General features: G+C 47.5%; 1 protein-coding gene across 1 annotated transcript in view; it reads right to left on the reverse strand.

The window, feature by feature from the left end:
• The window catches only part of exoc6b (exocyst complex component 6B), an 84,537-nt gene that overhangs the window by 30,552 nt on the left and 33,985 nt on the right, over nt 1–20,000 (reverse strand). Inside the window, 10 exon segments of the mRNA XM_042069386.1 lie at nt 6,834–7,013; nt 7,250–7,384; nt 8,820–8,931; nt 14,014–14,123; nt 14,233–14,338; nt 16,067–16,164; nt 16,315–16,386; nt 16,510–16,630; nt 17,743–17,789; nt 18,020–18,103. Coding sequence (XP_041925320.1) covers nt 6,834–7,013; nt 7,250–7,384; nt 8,820–8,931; nt 14,014–14,123; nt 14,233–14,338; nt 16,067–16,164; nt 16,315–16,386; nt 16,510–16,630; nt 17,743–17,789; nt 18,020–18,103 — 1,065 coding nt within the window.

Here is a 20,000-nt window from a genome sequence, read left to right on the forward strand (position 1 = left end):
TTCACCATGATGCACCCAATTGGACAGGTTTGGCCTGCAGATAGGCCATTTTAGCACCTGGACTCTTCCTCTGTAGAGAACTACTGTGTATATGTACTGTATACTGTATATGGAGAAATATGTGCAGAATTCATTTTGCCATTGTTTTCCTGAAATATTCAAGGTCTGCCCTGAAAAGACAATGTCTGGATGACAGTCTATGTTGCTCAAAACATGTGGACATCATTCACAATTGATTGCGCCTCATCAGATGTGCAAATTGCCCATGCCATAGGCACTAATGCACCTCCACACCATCATGGCTGCTGGGTTTTGAACTGAGCACTATAACAACTTGGATACGTTGGATACGTTGAATAGTCCCTTTCCTCTTTAGCCCAGAGGAGTCCATGTTCCAAAAATAATTGCACATTTTGATTGGTCTTACCACAGGACCCTTTTCCACCTTACATCAATTAATGTTAAAAGAGCTCCGGCTCAGATAAGATGTTAGCATTTCTGTTTCATGTCTAAATAAAATGTCTTCTTTGCATGGTAGAGTTTACACTAGCATTTGTGAATGGAGCATTAAACTGTGCTCTTAGACAATGGTTAACGTTTTTCTGAGCCCATACAATGATTTTCTTCACAGAAAAATGTCTGGTTTTAATGCAATACCATCTGAAGTCCAAAAAGACAGCCATCCAATATTTTGTCAGCCCGGTCCTTTGTTTTGAAGGTTTATCTGGATTCTCTGAATATTTCCATGATATTATGTACTGTAGATGATTAAATTGTCAACTATTTTGCAATATCATGATATGTTTTTGCACTTTGGTAGCAATTTGCACTTTTCATCACTGATTGGATTAAAGTTGACATCGGCAACATTGGTGTGCGAGTTCTTTCTTGACTGAAGGGCAATTTCATGATAAGAAACATTTATTAAAAAATATTCTTATGTTGTTTCATCATTTGCCCATACAGGTTTACACAAAGTGATTAATACCTCCACATCCTTACTTCTGAGAAACTCTTTTTTTTCTATCTCCATTATGGTTCCAGTTCACTTAATTAGTTGCGAAATGTTCCTCTTTTTGCCGTCTTTATCATTACACAACTTTTCCAGCCTGTTGTGCCTGTCCCAACTTTTTGAGACTAGTTGCTGGCATCCAATTCAAAATGTGCTTATTTTTTTCCATGAAATAGTCAAATTTCTCTCCTACAACAGTTGATATGTTGTCTTTGACCTATTCTCAATTAAATATAGCGCTGACATTATTTGTAAATCATACCATTCTTTTTTAATTCACATTTGACAAAGCATCCCAACTTTTTCAGAATTCGGGATGTAGTTTAACTCACCAAACACAACATATGTCAGTTAAAACCACAGTAAATTCTTCTTTGGTTAAACCAAAGATTAACATATGTTAAGATTAAGTTAGATTAGCATACGTCCTAACATGCCCTTCATTCAGTTAAAAAAAAAAAAAATCCCCTAACTAGCCCTACTCTCCTCATACTCTAACAAGCACCTTCACAATAACACTACACCCAAGATTAGGCTGGCTAGTGAGAATGCGTATGAAAGAGTCTTACATGCCTGATGCCCACAACACCCAATGACAACAATGGACAATCAGTTGCATCCACCCTCCCTACACTTTTACACTTCCTAAAGAGTCCTTGAGAATACGATACTCCTATCCTAGTTCACTAGGACATTGTTTAAATAACAATGCTATGAGAAAGCTCTGGCATGGCCAGTTGTGTGATGCAGGTATGCTCTGAATGTTAACCAGAGGTCCTGCAGGCCAGTGCAGTTCCCTCAAAACAGTAAATGTCTGACCACAGAGCAGCAGCCAGGGAGCCAGGGGAAGGGTGGAGGTGCAGAGGTGCAGAGATGGAGATGTGGAGGGGTGGAGATGGAGGTCTGTTTTAAGCACACGCTCAACTCACAGTAGCACATTTGTTTTACAGTTCAGGATAGAAGCATGTTAACAATTAGCCTTGGGGCTCAGCAAAGGGTGAAGGGGGGGAGAGAAATAGAGAGAGAAAGAAAGAAAGAAAGAAAGAAAGAAAGAAAGAAAGAAAGACAGACAGACAGAAAGAGGGATGGATGGATGGATGGAGGGGAACAGGCGGCACCACCTCGACTCCTGCTGCCTACAGTTCTCCCTCTTGCTCACTCTTTCGACCCCTTAATTAAGGAGGCGCTCATCAAAGTGCTCATTAAAAAGCACTCCGCTCCCCACGGCTGAGAAAATAAACAGCCATTAGGCCTGATCGAACCAGAGAGGGCAGGGCGAGAAAACAAGAGTCGTCGAGGAGAGGGTGAGAAAGCGGGTGAGCAAGAGAGAGAAGGAAGGGGGCCCTAAAGTGACAAAAAGAGCGACGGGGTTTTTTAGACAGACAGGAGATGCGGAGATTATATCAATTATATAAGGCCGAGGAGAAGAGAGGGAGAGAGAGAGAGAAGAGGGGGAGACGCACAGTGAGAGAAAGGGGAAAAAAATGAAATATGGAAGAGATTCATAAACGTTGTGGTGAGCGCCTTCTGGCCAGAGTGCATGTGAAACGCAGCCATCTCGCTAAGGAGCCTCGCTAACCGACACGGCCAGCAGCCCGACGCAAACCGTGTTGGACACGGCGAACGCGCCAGACACTCAGCACCCGCGGAGTCCTCCCCCACCCCATCTCCAGGGGCTTTCGGGTGTCCGGGTGCCACTCGTGTTTTAGGCCAACACAAAAACCTTGGAGCTACCCCCCCCCGTGTTTACCATAGCAACGAGTGGGAAGGCACGACAGCACATAATCAGACGCAGAGCAGGGAGGCACGAGGGGACGACCGGACGGCTGTCAGGCGCAATCACACTCCAGCCTCGGATGCGTGCTATGCCACGGTCAAAGTCCCCAAGCTCTCCCCCTCTTCAAAACAGCTAGCACACACACTCACACACACACACAGAAGGCAACAAGACACTACCACTTTCTCCTCCCAAGTCTCAACTTACTGTGTTCCACTTTGAAGAGATGCTCAGAGAGAGTTTAAATAAATAATGTGCGAGTCCCAAACCTGCTGGCCAGAGGTGTTTAGACACACACACATAAAAGACAAAAGCCAACATGTCGATCATTACACAACACTTCTATGCTCTGCTGAGGACAGCAGGAACATTTGAGAGTCGTTTAACATCGAACCGCATGCACATGTGCGCGCAGGCGCACACACACACACACACACAAAGGAGGGGGAAAGGGAGTCTTGGACATTAAGTGTCAGCATGTTAGCCTCTGGTCACAAACTGTTTGAGAACACGGACCACATGTGCAGAGACACAAACATGGCTTTACCTTCCTCACACTCCAACGGACAAACTCACGCAGGGAGAACGAGGAGAGGAAAGTTTGTTTTCACTGTGAGTTTGAAGAGGACAAACTCACAGCGAGAACAAGTAAAAACAGATTTCCCAAAACCAACTGCTATAAACCTCTCAGGACCACTCAAGCCATATCTACATGTGGTATGCTCAACGGACAATTGAGAGAAGGTCATGAAGTGACCACTGACCCATTCAGGAGACACAGAGTGCTCATTTCCACAGAGTGGTACGGTTCTGTTCGGTGCAGCATTATTTTGGCACCCTTCCGATAGGGTACCAAGAATAATGGTACGGTACCTAAAGGATGGAGCTAGACCAGGCTAGATCCACTGCAGTTGTTGATTGGGCGACAGAAACTAACTACCACTAACTTCTCAGACTTCAGAATTTACATTTACACACAAAAGCAGATATTCATGAACACCCCATTTTATCTTAGCAAATCTCTCTCTTTGGGATTAAAAATTCAACTTGACTTGAACACTTCACAAAAGGCCTACTGGTAGTAACTAATCTCTCTCTCTCACACACTCACACACACACACACAGGCAATATCTATAGTGTGCAAACAACCCTGGGTCAGGTCGGGTCCGCTCGGGATAACGACGCCACAGTCTAAGCTTGCGTTCTTTTGTGCAGTGGGCTTAGTGATCCTTTCATAACCACTGCCTACTTTCCCCACTTTGTAAGAACTGGGGCCCAGGCCTGGCCGGGCTAACGACACGGCTGCATGCTGCCCACCCGACCTGCAGCCAGACGTGTGCTAAGCTTAGTCCACGCGTGCCCTCATCTGGAGCCAATCAATTGGATTTTATTGAGCGGCACCGACAAAAATGTAACTTACTGGTAATCGTAACCTACAAGGCAGCAGTGTAAGTTGTGTGCAGGGTTGTATTGGAAACCATGAAATCTATCGTACGTTTAATCGAACGTTTAAAAAGTGCGGTGCGCTGCACTCTTGTCAGCGCTTATGTCCAGAGGCCCTGCGAGCCTCTGCTTCCTGGCCATGGGCAGTGGGCAGCGGTCAGTTAGGAGCGTGAGCCAGAGGGCAGTCGGCCGGATTGCGCACGCTGCCCTTTCAGCACCCCCTGCACTCCGCACGTGGCCCTGGCCGACTAAAGCAGCTCATTCGAAAAAGCGCAGTTTCTAAGAAGGACATTCTTGAGCTTGTTTTTCCACCGAAATTCTTCATCTCTCTCTCTCTCTCTCTCTCTCTCTCATTCTCTCTTTTTCTTGCCTTCTTTTGCTCTTTCTCCCTCTGTCTCTCGCTCCTTCCCTCCCTCCCTCTCTCCTTCATGTATAAGTATATATACTCTTGATCCCGTGAGGTCCCTTCATTTCAAAATGCATATGCTTGAGTTGTGTTTAGCGCACGGGACACTAGGAATGCTAAAGCGCTTTAGGGTTCATTGCCATGTGAGGTTTAAGTTGCTGTTGGTGCGTCCAAGTTGCTGTCTACAAGAGGGGAAAAAAAGCTCACGAGGTAGGGAGTGGGAGAGCACAAATACAGTATATATCACAAAATCATAAATGACAAAAAAAAGCCTGTGCAAGCATTTGCATGCCATAAAGAGGTTTGTCCTCTGCTGATGTCTATCAGTTGACAAGCATGCCACCAATGTAATTAAATCACGGCAAAGGGAGGACCAACACACACACTGACACACACACACACAGTTCTATCAACGAGTTCTCAATCAACACTTCAACCTGCAAGAGACTGAGGACCAGGCAGGGAGCTTTAGTGCAGTGTTACGGTCAGTGGTTGTTTGGTTGTTTGGTTGATTGGTTGGTTGGTTGTTTGGTTGGGGGGGTTAAACCACACCGTTACCATACTCACCGGAAGGGTGCCGTGCTCAATGGCCTTCCCCTAAAGGAGACAGAAGGTGAGGGGGAGTTGAAAACATCAGTCAAGCCCTGGGGGCCATGCTATGCTGGGTCTGTGGAATACCAGAGTATGGGGATGGAACGCCAGTGTTCTGTGGTCGGGTGCGAGCTTGTGTCATTTTTACGGACTGCCCCGAAATGGATTCCCCCTGATCGATCTGCGGTCAGGAAGCCCAGAACTCACGGCCGGGGTTGAACAGGACAAGCACTCATAGATTGCGCGATTGTGGCTACGGGGGTCATTCTCAACACGGCGAACTTTTGACTCTGCAAAATATGGGGGAGCCAAGAAAGCACAAACACTTTTCCCAAGCATGTACACATGTACACACACACACACACACACACACGCCGTCCAAAAGCAGTGGCGAGTGGAGGGGACATAACCTTATCAACGCACTCGGTCAAATGAGAGGCAACATTTGCAAAGAAGACTTCTAGGAAGTGGGACTGTGGTGAAGCCGTGTGTTTGCGACAACTTGGCACGTGAGCGCGCCGAGAAACTCACGAGAATGTTTGTGTGTGTGTGTGTGTGTGTGTGTGTGTGTGTGTATGTACGACTGTGTGTCTGTGTGCGAGTGTGTGTGTATTGGCGTCAGCTCAACAATGCAAGTGCTGTTGTTTCCTTAGTTTCTTCCTGTGCAGCGAGTGTGTTTGGGAGGGGGTAGGGAGGGAGGGTGTTGCGGTGTGGTGTGGCGGGGACGCTGTGGACTCAGGGGTCACTCCAGATCAAGGGTGGAGATTAGAGTCTGACCCTGGAAGCAGCTTTCACCGCCTCGGCTTTAGAGCCCTCCAGCAGGGCCTCGGTTCGCTGGCTGACCTCAGGGACACCTTTGTTCTGCCCCCCGTCCAGCCCACCCCACCAAACAACCCCAACCCCAGCCCTAACCCCCCATGGCCCTTTAAAAAAAAGAAAAGAAAACATGTAACAAATCCTCTAGCGGTGGCCACAGAGGTCAGTCCTCGGGCAAGACCGGCTGAGCAAGGGCACGATCTCCAGCGACCCTTTGGGCCCGCCGAGCCAGCTCGTTAGCTCCATAGCATGGAGAGGGGCCCCAGCGTGGTGCGCAAAGACTCTTGAGCGGCCCAATCCCACTTAGCTTCCCCCCGGAGTTCAAGTGCACAGCGCGGCTAATCCCCTTAAAGCAATGGAGTCGATGAGGCCGAGCCCCCTGGGAAAGGCACGGGGCTAGCGGCTAATGACTTAACCCGGGCTTTAGCGTTCCCGTGTCGAGCAACCACATGGGAATCAGGACAGAGATATTAGGAGGGAGGGGCGCGCGGGTGTACAGACAGAGACAGAAAACGAGAGAGAGAGAAAGAGAGAAAGACAGGACGAGAGAGAGAGAAAGAGAGAAAGACAGGAGGACAGACCGAAAGAGAAAGAGAGAGAGAGAGAGAGAGAGAGAGAGAGAGAAAAAGAAAGAAAGAAAGAAAGAAAGAAAGATCTGAGTGAGAGTCAAGTTATTCTAGCCTGGTAGTGTCTTCTGGGTGGCCAAGATGAGGGGTGTGTAAGAGGGTGAAGAATGTGAGAAAGGATGAAAGGTGGTGCCAAAAGTGGTGAAGGGTGTGAAACTCACAGGCAGGTGGGTGAAGACGGCAAAGGTGCTGCAGAGGAAGGCGATGAGGTCACTCAGGTAGTCACTGGCCTGCCCTGCCGCCTGCGTCGCCATCCAATCATAATCGGCCAGCTGCAGGAACTGGTCAATCTTGTGGTTGAGTTTAGTGTAGATCTCTTCTTCCGCCGCATGGCGCGCATCCTACGCAGGAGGGAGAGAGAGAGAGAGAGAGAGAGAGAGAGAGAGAGAGAGAGAGAGAGAGAGAGAGAGAGAGAGAGAGAGAGAGAGAGAGAGAGAGAAAGGCAGACAGACAGACAGATAGAGAGAGAGACAGAGAGGTAATTTTGAGGAGGGCAGGTAGAATCAACAGCTATATGGCCAGAGGTAGAGACCCTTGAGGTGGGTGTGGGTCAGACAGGGCATAGCGCTCCACTCACCTTGAAGGTGGAGGTGCCGTAGAGTTTGGTGGCGTTCATGTTGTCGGGGAGAACGCTGGTGATGTTGGAGATGAACTCCTCCAGGTAGTGGCATGACTGCTCCAGGTGAGTAGTGTTGATGATGACCTGCACCAACTGAGGTCATGGGAAAAAAGGAGACGTTCCTTCACGTTCTTCACCTGAGCCGCTTCCGCATGGCATGCAGCATATTTCACCACCTTATACTATATGGATTGTGTCTTTAAAGGTGCTATAAGCTATGCAGGGTAATGTCACTTCTGTTGACGTTCAAATAAAACAGAGAGCTAGGTCGCTACTCCATCCCCCTCCCTCCCGTGCAATTGAAACTCCCCCAAACGCGCATCTTGTCATTTGCTGGAACAGTTTGTTATGTTTTTATGGGCAAGGTTTGCCCAAGTTGTTTTGAGGCCGTTTTTGGAGCCTAGGCTGTCCACAGAGACCACGTTTTTTTTTACAGTGTATTTGGTGCACAGGCAGCTAGCGGATGGTAAGGTGATGTTAGCTGTATGTGGCAAAGAAACCGCGTTACATCGCTTATAGCACCTTTAATCCAGGACTATCCTGGTGGTGTGCATTTGGAGTGTTGATAACAGTGTTGATCACGGACCTCTCGTGTTCATCAGGTCTGGTTAAAACAGCCACTCTACGGGGGCACTGTGGTGCAACTGACTACAGAGCTCATACCACGTTCGGGACTGAGTGCCCACGGGGACCCAGGTTCGAATATGACACGCGGTCATTTCCCGATTCCCACCCCCATCTCTCTCTCCCACTTACTCACTGTAAAAACTTCACAGTCCTGTCCAATTAAAGGCAAAAAGCCACAAAAAATATACCTTCAAAAAAGGAGAAAAAAATAAACTCTACTGTACAGCAGCTGTGGGAAATGGAGAAGAAAGGCGCTGTCCCCAGAGTGACCTTCTCATGCCAAATTGACAACCAAGCACTGTGTGAAACCCTCACTATGTCTCTCTCTACCCCTCTCTACACCTCTCTCTCTCTCTCTGTCTGTCTACCCACTCTCTCTCTCCCTCTCTCCATCCCTCCCTTGCCACTGGCACCCAGCTGAACTCCATATCTGGAGTCTGAAGGTTGTAAACAAAACTCCATAAAAACAGGGTCAGTCAGACTAAACACACTTCTGAGGCAGAGACAGTGGGAGTCAAGCCCCTGTGAGCGCAGCGGGGGCATCCAGAGGCTACCGGTTCCCGAGAGGTAGGGGCGTCATGAGAGATCGGCTCAGGGACACCACGGTTGGGAAAGTTCTAGGGGCGAGAGGATTGGGAATGCTGGAAGGAAACGGCTGAAAATGCTTTAGGGACAGGGGTTGAAGGGTTGGGAGTTGAGGAAGTGGTGGTGGGGGGGGGGGGGGGGGGTCTCCTGTGGCCTATAGCAGGTTATGGGGAATGGACATCACTGAGGGCAGTCAGAGGCTCACACCAAAGCACATCACACACGCACTCCCTCCACACTCCATAAAACACAAACACTCCCAACTAAATTCAACATTAACAAACAAATAAACAAACAAACAAACAAACAAACTCACCTCCGCTAGTCCTACATTCTTCTTCTTGATGGCATACTGAAGGCAGTTGCTAAGAGTCCTCGTGAGCAACAGGTTGGTGGATTTGCGGATCATGTCATCAATCTCTGTCGAACTGAGAAGAGAGAACATGAGTTACTCCTCTTATCCCCACTGTATGAGCACACACACACACACACACACACACACACACACCATCCATTAACCATACACCATGTGCTTGTCAGCATGCAGTGGCTGACTGCTGCAACACAAACCCAGTCTCTAGAGGGAACAGTAGCGGAGATGACTGAGGTCCCTGCTGCTCCCCATGTGCGCCTGAGGTCTGGAGAAGGTTCCAGATGGAACTGCGGCAGGAGCGGCTTTATCAATTTTCTCATCTCCTCTGCCTTTCTCCCATTGTAGGAATTTCGGAAATGTTCAACTGCAGTTTATTTAGAGCTCATGTCGCAGTTTTTGGACAAGCAGCGAGTCTCCTGGAAGGGCAAACCGAACGAGAGAGTACAGAAGGGATCGAGAGAGAGAGAGAGAGAGAGAGAGAGAGAGAGAGAGAGAGAGAGAGAGAGAGAGAGAGAGAGAGAGAGAGAGAGATGGGGGGAAGGGGGCGAGACCAATGTTGACAATGTGGAGACGCCATGCAAACTCTGAGTGCTGCTTCTCTCGAAGGGAAACAAACACATTCCTCCTAAATTGCTAAATTATCTCTCTAAATTCTGTTCAAGAGAGACAGAGGAAGAATTTGAAAAACAATTGCTGTGAGGACAAGAGGTCCCTGTGCAGAACGTAGCAATTCACCAAGTCAGTGGTGCGTAGCTCGGGGACAGATCTAGACTGAACAAGCAAGTGTAAGAAATGTAACATTCAGTCAGGACCGTGGCAGCGACCTTACACTGCTGGATTAAAAACCGATGCTCCACATACACACGCGCACGCACACACAGCAAGTTCTTTTGGACGGTCCAGACGAGGACAAAGAGGAAAGAGACAGAGTCCAGCGTTTAAAAAACGATGTTACACATGAAAACACACACACACACACACACAGCAGGCTCTTTTGGACGGTCCAGATGAGGACGAGGAAGGAGACAGACAGAGTCCAGCATTTAAAATCTGAAGTTCCACATGAAAACACACACACACAGACAGACACACAGACAGACACACAGACAGACACAGACACACATACAGACACACACACAGACACACACACAGACACAGACACAGACACAGACACAGACAGACACACACAGCAAGCTCTTTTGGACGGTCCAGACGAAGATGAGGAGGAGACAGACATAGAATCCATCCAAATGATGTTCCACATATAAAAACACACACACACATACACACACAGCAAGCTCTTATGGACGGTCCAGATGAGGACCAGGACGAGGAAGGAGACAGACGTAGAGAGCCCAGTGTCAGCGCTCACTGCTCCATTTGGCAAGTGGCAGCCATGACTACATGAGCCATGAGATCATGGAGACACGTCACCCTGTTTTCCTCTGCCGCACTGAACTCTGGGTCATTAAAGGTCGGCGTGGGGAGAGATTGATGGGCCCAACCTGAGGAAAATAAATGATCCTAGCCCAAAAAACCCATGAAACAGCCAGTCAGAACCCTTAACTGCACACCCAGCCTCTACTCAAGCTGCAAGCACAGCTGTTTGATTGTTTATTTAGTATTTTGTACACATTAAAAGAGGATAAGCAAATAACATTAAGTGATTGTCGTCACCGGAGACGAAACAAAAAAAAAAAAAAAAAAAAAACTAAAACTCCATTTGTAACACCGTTTAACAAACTGGTCTGTGGGAAAATGAAAAGACATTAGAAGTGATTTAGTGACCATGTGCAAATGCACATGCAAGTGCGACTTGCGCAGTCTTTGATTCGCCTTTGAAATAGGTGTGGGGATTATCCTCGGATGTGACCAGAGATTCCTGGGGAAAGAGCAGGAGTGCTGTGAAGTGGTGTGGCCAGGAAGGAAAGGAAATCAGGAGAGTAATTTGGTTGATTAAAGCGAGAAAAAACAGCAGGGCGGGGGTGTGTGTGTGTGGGGGGGGGGGGGGGGGGGCAGTGGTGGTTGGAGCGGAACTGAGGATGGATGGATCCTATTGTGAGGTACCTCGCTCTCACTCCCTCCATTTATTTATGCAAGCGGCTTTAGAGGCCGGCCTGATTAGCAACTGATTCTTAGCAGGAGGGGAAAAACACATTTAAATATTTCCAGCATCAAACATGTCAGGCTGAATTGAAGGCCGCAGATGGTGATGTTGAATTTTGAGGACCCTTGAAAAGCAAGAGGATGAATATAGGGAATTTTTTGGGCAATTCTTATGGCAACGGGGGACAGCAATGATTTTTCTGAGTGTCTATTAGTACTGTGAAAAGTCAAAAGCCTCCACAGAAAGTGAAAAGTTCCTCTCACAAAAGAACCAGAAGTTCAAAGTTCACAGATGCACAACGTGAAAGGAGAGAAGGAATGGGCAATGAGAATGACCAGAGGAAATTCCAGAATTCCTGCGAGTCAACACCACCTGCACTGGCGTTCTCTCGTTCTCCCAGTCTCCCATTCCCTCGTTCCCACCCCCCTTTCCCTTCATCCAGCAGCACCTCTCATCTCTGAACTGAATCCGGTGCAAACCGCAAGGCCCGACTGTCTGCTGTGAACTTGGGCTTTGTAGTATGCATGCAGTCCTGTTCCCCGTCTCCTTTGGTCTGTCACTCACAGGTTTCCGTTTCCGATAACCACACTTTTTCAACTCTCCACCACCCCACCCCAACCCCCACCCCCACCCCCACCCTGTCCACACAGGCCACTGGAGTACTCACTACATCTGGTGGAGTCTGATGGCTCCTTCGCCTTTCCCAAAAAAAGTCCCAAAAGCCCTGCACTCATTCCTCACACAAATCTAATGAGGACCTGTCTGAAAACGTACAAAAAAAAAAAAAAAAAAAAAAAAAAAAAAAAAAAAAAGAGTCAAATATGTTCAGTATGGCTACACAAGCCATGGGCTGCTCTTTTTTTTTTTTTTTTTTGGGGGGGGGGGAGCAGTTCAAACGTATGGGAATTGGGGAGAGGGTGGGAGGGGGGAGCTTGATGCTTCTCAGAGCCCAGTCTGACTCTGTGCACTCCACACCACACCAAAAGGAGAGGCCGCTTGATACGAACGGGGCTGAAAGACAATGCTCTCGGAGGGTTCAGTTCTCATCTCCCATTTCTAACAGACACCCAAAAATATGGGGTGGGGAGGGGAAAAACAGATGGAGCGAGTGCACAAACTCACATTAGACAACAAACCTCTCTTCATCTCTTTCTCTCCTGCTCTTTCTTGCTCTCGCTCTCTCAGACACACACACACACACAGGCACTAATAATTCCCCTGTCATAAGCTATTCCTGTTATCAATAAATCACCAGCTTTAGCTGACAGTGAGAAAAAAGGATAATTTTTGAGAGGAAAAAGAGGACAGCTCAGTGTTTACAGAGATTAAAACAACTCACCAAGGCCATTTATCCTTCCTGACTACCTCCTACCTAAATTGTCTTATTTCCTCGTCTGGTAATTGAACCATCAAACTCATTGCTGGAATAACAAAAAAGAAGCAAAAGAAAAAAAAAAAAAAAACACACGAGTCAAAGGGCTTTTGAAAATTCAGCACAGGAAGTCTGGACAACAGAGGAACTCTGGGAAGCCGGTTTAAGGTTGCTAATATCTGACCACTTTCTCAAGGTCTCGCTTTGACACAGCCACCCCGGCAACCTCTCTAACCTCTGGCTACCAGCGGAGAGAGACCCCCCGGCCCATCCCCCAACAACCACCTCAAATCAAGATCAGACAACCAGACGGTCCACCGTCCCGTTGAGGTAACCAGACCTGACACAGTCCACCAAGAGCACGTAGACAAGCCGACTTCAAACACCCTCAGAAAAACGGAAACCAATTACAAAACGACCAATCAGAGCGATTCTAAACTTTACGCAGACATGCAACCCCCCCGCCATGTCTGTTGCAGGTACAAGGACCGGACAGAGGGCTCAAAAAGCTTTGTTATCGATACTACTGGGTACGAACTTTCACCTTGACCTTGGTGACCCCCTCAGGCCCCAATGCGAAGGGGTGGCGTGGAGAGGGCTCAGGAGATCAGATTTACTGGTCTGCATTTGAGAACTCTGCTGAATATGTATTTATGCATAAAGCTAAAGCTGATTTTGGGGGAGGCAGATAAGGATACCTACAAAAATACAATGTGCTATGTGTCAGGAACAAGTTAAATTAGTCAGACAAGAGAAAAGTGAAATAAATTGTACGTGCAAATACAGAGGTAATACAAAATCCCTACTTTCTGGTAGACATGTCGTTTTTCCTTCAATTGTCTCGCTTTAGGAAAGACTATTAATAAACTGGATACCATTCAATGAACTATGCTGGGTTAGGCAGACACTCCCTGCACAAAATTCTATTAACGTAGACAGACGAAAAAACCTTTATTATCATTTAAAAAAAAAAAAACTCAAAATGATTCAATACTCAGAGTTCTCTGAAAAGAGGCTGATTAATCTCTACTTGTACAAAAAAACGAAAATGTTATGTGCTGCTGATTACTAATTGTCGTCTTTGCTTTTTCCAAGGGCGGCTGTTAGACCTGGACAAATTATTAAGGGAGTGCAGAGAGCTCAGTGTTCTGAGAAGGATGACAGGCGAGGGAGAGAGGGAGGGAGGCGGCGCTGTTAATTAGCTCGGTCTCTGATGACGGGCAGTCAGACGAACAGCGGCCGGCGGCACAGAGTCGCGCGGAGGTGTGAGAGCATGTCTGGACACCGGTCCTGGCTAAGAGCTGCAGAAAACCTTCAAAATGTACAGCAGGCCTATGGTTGGGAGTGTGTGGGTGGAAGTGTGTGTGTGTGTGTGTGTGTCTGTGTGAGCATGTGCGCATGTGTGTGTGAAATAGTGTGTGTGCACATGCAAGATCATGTGCATCTTTTTTGACAACTGGGTCTATCAAAAAATGTCATCATAGTGTATGTGTGTGTGAGTAAGCGAGAGACTGAGTGAGAGAATGAGTAAGAGAGTAAGATGGAGAGAGAGAGAGAGAGAGAGAGAGAGAGAGAGAGAGAGAGAGAGAGAGAGAGAGAGAGAGAGAGAGAGAGAGAGAGAGAGAGAGAGAGAGAGAGAGACAGTGTGTGTGATTTACCTGAGGTGTAGGTCCTCAGAAAACTTCAGACAGGCGTAGATGAACTCCTTCAGCTGGCAGTAGACTTTAGGCACAAACTCTGAGAAGGGCAGCTTCTTAGGAAATGGAGTCTAGAGGAAATAGAGATGATGGAGGTCAACAAAACAAACAAAACACTCTTTTCTTCTTCTTATGAACAAGAAGTACTGTCCATCAGCTACTGTGTGACCTTGGACTGACCTTGTCCAGCTCCGGGTCCTGGAAGGGGAACTGACTGATGATGCTGTGGTACTCTTCCGGAGTGGCTACTGGGATGGGGCTGTAGTTGTCCTGGTCCAGGATTTGCCTGAGTGGAATGGAGGAAAGTAGGAGTGACACTCTTCAGGTGCTTACAGTAAAAATCACAGGCACGCTTTAGTGATTACAATGACTGATTACAGTTCCAACGTCAACAGAGGTCACCCAGGGGACAAGGCTAAACGGCTAACTGATACAGAACAAAACAAAAACAAGACTGCCAAGACTGAAAAATGGAGGACAAACCGCTTCAGAGGTCAAATATAGACAAACAACCTTCAGATATAATAATATTTGACCACTTGACCTTCATAAGACTTCCACCACACAATGTGGGAATCTGTTGTTAGGAATACACCCAACAACACTTAACTCTGTGCATCAACAGAGAGTGCGTGCGTGCGTGTGTGTGTGTGTGTGTACACACAGCTCATCTCATGTACTTCTCCAACATTCCACGTGTGTTTTTCCACACCACGCAAATTCCAAAGACTCCTTCTGCTGGCTGTCCCAGCCAAACAGTCTCCCGGTCGGGAATCGGCAAGGATTTGCCCAAGGTCAGAGCGGCGTTCCCATCCGGGCTGTTCCGCGGCCCATTCCGGACACATTAGCCATGCTCCTCTGACTCAGGACTTTGATGTGCTGGAGCTAGCTGGCACAATGGGCTGGCATTTCCCTAGCCTTCCTTGTCCAAGTTTAACGGGGTCAAGAGAGTCGCAGAAAATAAAAATCACACAAAAAAGGTGTGTTTCTGTGAAGAATTTGTTTCTCCTTTGAGAATACGACAATCCTTTTGTTTCCATGGGTTTGCACGTCTGTGTGTGTGTGTGTGTGTGTGTGTGTGTGTGTGTGTGTGTGTGTGTGTGTGTGTGTGTGTGTGAGAGAGAGAGATATGCCTCTCTGACCTCTTGGGGCCCGAATTGTTTACTTTGCCGCAAAGGTAATGCAAATGTTTCAAAGGTTCTCAGTCAAGTAGCGACAGTGCCAGTCAAGGACACTTTTAAATTGTTGAATTTTTCTGTTTTTATTCTAGGCTGCCTTTTTAATAAACTGGCTATGGACAACAGATGAAATGAGCACTGACAAGCTAATTTACAGCTTATTTACAGCTTTTTGTCTGTCTATTAATAAACATTGTCCCTATCAAATAATCAACTAAATAAATAAGTAAATAAATGAATTGGTGTTTACACTACAAAAGATGTGGTCAAATGTATCTCAGACCACCTCGGTAAGTGGTTTGAGTGATCGGATCATAATGAGCCTTGGTGATTGCTCACACTTGCATTTACAGTAGAGCTGAGCACTTGTGATCAGATCACCCAAGACACACCCTTACACAAATGAAATGCTTGCGGCAGATTTCCAGCAAACTTGTGGGTGATTTGTGGGAAACAAATGAGTTCACTAGAAAAATATTGCCAGAAGTTTGCCAATGTTTGCCGCTAGAGACAAACTTCCAGCAAAGTTCTGGCAACAATGAGAAGTTTGGCACTAGTGGCAAATGTGTTCGACCACTAATGTCACCACACTCAGTCAATAATGGCAAACTTCCAGTGAACTTCTGGTGACAAACCTAATTTGCATATGACATTGCTGCAAACTTGCTGCAACATTGCCAAAAGTTAACCACAACTGTTTGCCAGAAGCCTAATTTGCATGTCAAAATATGACCTTGCCGCAAATTGGCAGCAACCGTTCACCAGAAACCTGAAATTTCTTGTAAGGGCATTTTTTTAAAACAACTGTAAACTGGGTCTCAGACAGTTCATCTCACCTGAAGGACACGGCCCATTTCTTCAGCAAGATCTCCCCATATTGGTCCCGCATCTCCAGAAGCATGTCAAACAGCTGGTTAACGGTGAACCCATAACCCTTCAGAGCAACAACAACCAAATGGTATGATGAAAAAAACACAAAATGATGATCACACAGGCAGACAAAGTTCAAAGTGACACTGAACCGCATTCAATCTCGGGACGACTGTGTTGTATGTTAGGACTGTTGCAGAAGCCACATCCTCACCTGTAGTGTGTCTGCAAAAAGCACAATGAGGTTCTTCAGATCCAGCACCAGGTCTGGATCAGTGCAGTACGACTAGGGTGGAACAGAGAGGAAAGAGAACCAGTGAAAATCAGTGTGTGTGTGTGTGTGTGCTTGCATGCGTGCGTGGCTGTGTTTTTGTGTGTGTGTGTGTGTGTGTGCGCTGCTGAGGCGTACCGAGTGTGTGCGCAGCGCTGCGATGCTCTTGGACAGGGCCATCTCCCACAGCTCCTCCACGTACGCCCGGTTGACCAGCCCCTGGGTCGTGTGAAGGACGTGATCCTCCACCACAAAAAACCTACCAGGTGAGAGGCAGAGGCAAAAGGTGGCAAAATAATGAACAAGAGAAGACAGAGGTCAATGCAGAACACAAAAGAGGTCAAGGTAGAGCATTCTGGACAGGACATCAGTCCACATACTCATGGCTGTTGTGCAAGATGCCACACAACCAAGAGGAGAACTGGTCACGGGACACTGGGCACAAACGTCTCCCTACACATGTGGACGTTCTGGACATTCACCAGTCATCTCTGAGCAGGGCAGTGTGTGTGTGTGTTTGCATAGAAGCCTGCACCAGATGTGGCGGAGACGTCCCGACATTCCCACCCAGACGGTCAGAAAAACACAGATCTGCCATGTCCCCATCCCGCCGACTGTAAATCCACGCAGAGCACCTCTCTCCCTGACAGGCCGGATGAGGAAAGCTCCAGAGGAAGAGTTTGCGCAGGACGACAATGACGGGACTATTTGACAAGGGAGCCTTTTTGGATTCTCAATGGTTCCTCGAAAACAGACTGAGTTCACATGCTACGTATGACTGAGGGGGGGAAAAAAGGCAGCCAGCCTCTCAGGGTCTTAGTCGACGGAGGTGATGTATTTTCAGGAGTCAAACTGTCTGACTGCTGTTCTGTTTGTTTACGTTGATTCTCTCAGAAGATATTGAATGTCATGGAGATCTTAACACTGGACACGTTCAGGACACTACTCAGAGATGTTTGTACATATTTAAGGCGCTCTAAGATATGTCAAAGCTCTGTAGAAGTTTTTCAAAACATTTACATATTATTCACTCCCCTTCTAGTTAGCGTAAGTGTTAAGTGAGTATTTTGACACCATGTTTATCAACTCACAGCCTTTTTACACAACTACACTCACACTGATCCAACACCCTGTACTCCAAAATCTTACTTTTCAATGGTAAAGGAAGTTGCTAAGCATTTTCTCGGAATTAACATGACAGAAATAAACACAATACAGACAGCATGACAAACAAACATACGTCAATAAAACATTAGATTAATAGTCTCCTCTCGATGTTTGCTTGTGTGAATTATAATCCATTTCAGGATTTTGTTTGGATGGATGTGATGTCTACAGCAGAGGAAGAATAGGAGACAGTGCTGCACATACCCCACTATTTGATTGAAGTACCTCCTGTATCCCTCCAGGGTTTCATGCTGAGGAAGACACACACACACACACACACACACTATTAAACAGATCATTCATATTCAGATTTGTGCCTCACAAGTACAGAAGGTGACTGTGTGTGTGTGTGTCAGTAGTTGTGGTGGGAGGGTGAGAATGTGAGTAGATCCTTTTTGTGTGTGTGAGAGGCTGACAGATGATTATTCTGTATTCCACACACCAAAACGGACTGAGCTGAGAGTTAAAGCGTAACTGGTACCATGTTTGAGTGTGGCTGCAGCACCAGCCGTGCTTGTTTCCTCCTCTGCTTCCTGTAGTAGCTCTCGAACGTGTCCCTGGCACCCTGGACACAGAGACAGAGGACAGTTTTAGGACAACGTCAGCCTCCAGGGATGAACGAGGCCGCCGAATCCCAGTGCATCCACATTTCCCGGACTAACGTGAGTGATTTCCAGACATGCCTCCACACTTTAGGAAATAGTACCAGCATGTGGTAGAAAATTCCTTCGCATCCACGGTTTGCTTACCAAGAAAAATTATTTCAGAATATGGTTAGACTGTCAGTTTGTGTGTGCGTGTTCGTGTGCGTGTATGCATGAACATGTGTTCATTTGTATGTTTATCTTGCGTCCGTTTCCAAAGAATTTAAAAGTTCAAGTCTGGCCCCCAGGTACAACACAAACAGCAGACATCTGAGAGAAATCACAGATCCTAGTGGGACCCGCCACTCGTCTGAGAGCCAACAGAGAGCACCGTGTGCTCCAACCCAACTCCTCCACCACCCAACTCCTCCCACACACCACCACCCACCTACCACCACCACCTCAATACTTTCCTTTGGAAAAACTCTTTTGTGTGGGTGTGGTGTGTGGTAACTTCCATCACCACAGGACCTCCAGAGCCCAGGGTACTGTGGAGAGTTCCAAATGGAAAGGGTTTTTGTGTGTGTGTGTGTGTGTGTGTGTGTGTGTGTGTGTGTGTGTGTGTGTGTGTGTGTGTGTGTGTGTGTGTACAAAGAGAAGCTCAAACACAGTACCCACTCTGTGGCCGGCGAGGCCTTACCACATCCGGGTGGAGGGCCCCTGCGAGAGGAGAGGTGAGGCCTATCTCTGAGGCCTGAACCAGGACCCCCGACTGGCACCACCCCAGAGATAAGGCTCCAGGAGCTGGGGAGATGTTATCCCACAAAGGGCCCCCCTTACGTGCAGCCAGAGTGGAGCCGCCTTGGAGCGAGGGCCAACCGGTCACCCCCGGCCAGTCGGCCGCCCCCTGGAGCTGCTCGGGGAATATGAGTGTGACTGGCGTTCCAGTGACGACTGATTGACAAGCGGTTGAAAGGGACTTTTGCCACAGTGGCATTGTGGTGGGAGGAGAGGTATTCTTTAGAGGCTCCCATTATATGGACAAAAAAAAATAAACATTTTAATGACAGACAAAAAAAAAAAAAACAACAAAAAAAAAAAAAGAGTCAAGACAACCTCAAGGCCACATGTGTGTGGGACAGACTTCTGACTTGTCCACGCTGGAACAATGACAAACTCTCTCTATTGACAGAAGGGTTTGGAAGGAACAGTAGCTCTTCATATACAATCGCACACACAATGGCAAATCCCACTGAGAGGTCGAAACACACACACACAGAGACACACACACACACACAAAGTATCACCGAACATTAAGGTTCAACTTTGACCTTCCCCATTTCGTCTGGCCACTTCCTGCAGTGGAGGAGGTCTGCTTCCTGCACGATAGACTTGCGCTCTGAGGCCTCCAAACCATGCGCCCAGGTCACCGACAGGCAACCCAAAGACTGCCCCTCCCCTACGGAGACACGGTGGGGGTGGAGGAGGCTGGAGAAGGTGAGATTAAAAAACAGCCGACCTCCCCTGAGTACACCCCCCCCCCCCCCCCACACACACACACACTTTTTCCCTTCATTCCCTCCTCACTCCCTCCCCCACTTCTGCAGAGAAACAGGAGGTGGAGAAGGAGTCAGTTTCTTGGAGCAGGAACTGAATGACCTAAGGAGTCAAAAGGGGTAGAAACAGTACCCTGCTTTGTTCTAGCACTCTTTTTCTATGTAAGTGCGTGTGTGTATGTGTCGGTGTCTGTACATAAGGAAAAGAAAGAGAAAGAGAGAGAGAGAGGAGAGAGAGAGAGAGAGAGAGAGAGAGAGAGAGAGAGAGAGAGAGAGAGAGAGAGAGAGAGAGAGAGAGAGAGAGAGAGAGAGAGAGAGAGGG

Source organism: Alosa sapidissima, chromosome 18 (assembly GCF_018492685.1).
Source record: "Alosa sapidissima isolate fAloSap1 chromosome 18, fAloSap1.pri, whole genome shotgun sequence".
NCBI lineage: Eukaryota > Metazoa > Chordata > Actinopteri > Clupeiformes > Clupeidae > Alosa > Alosa sapidissima.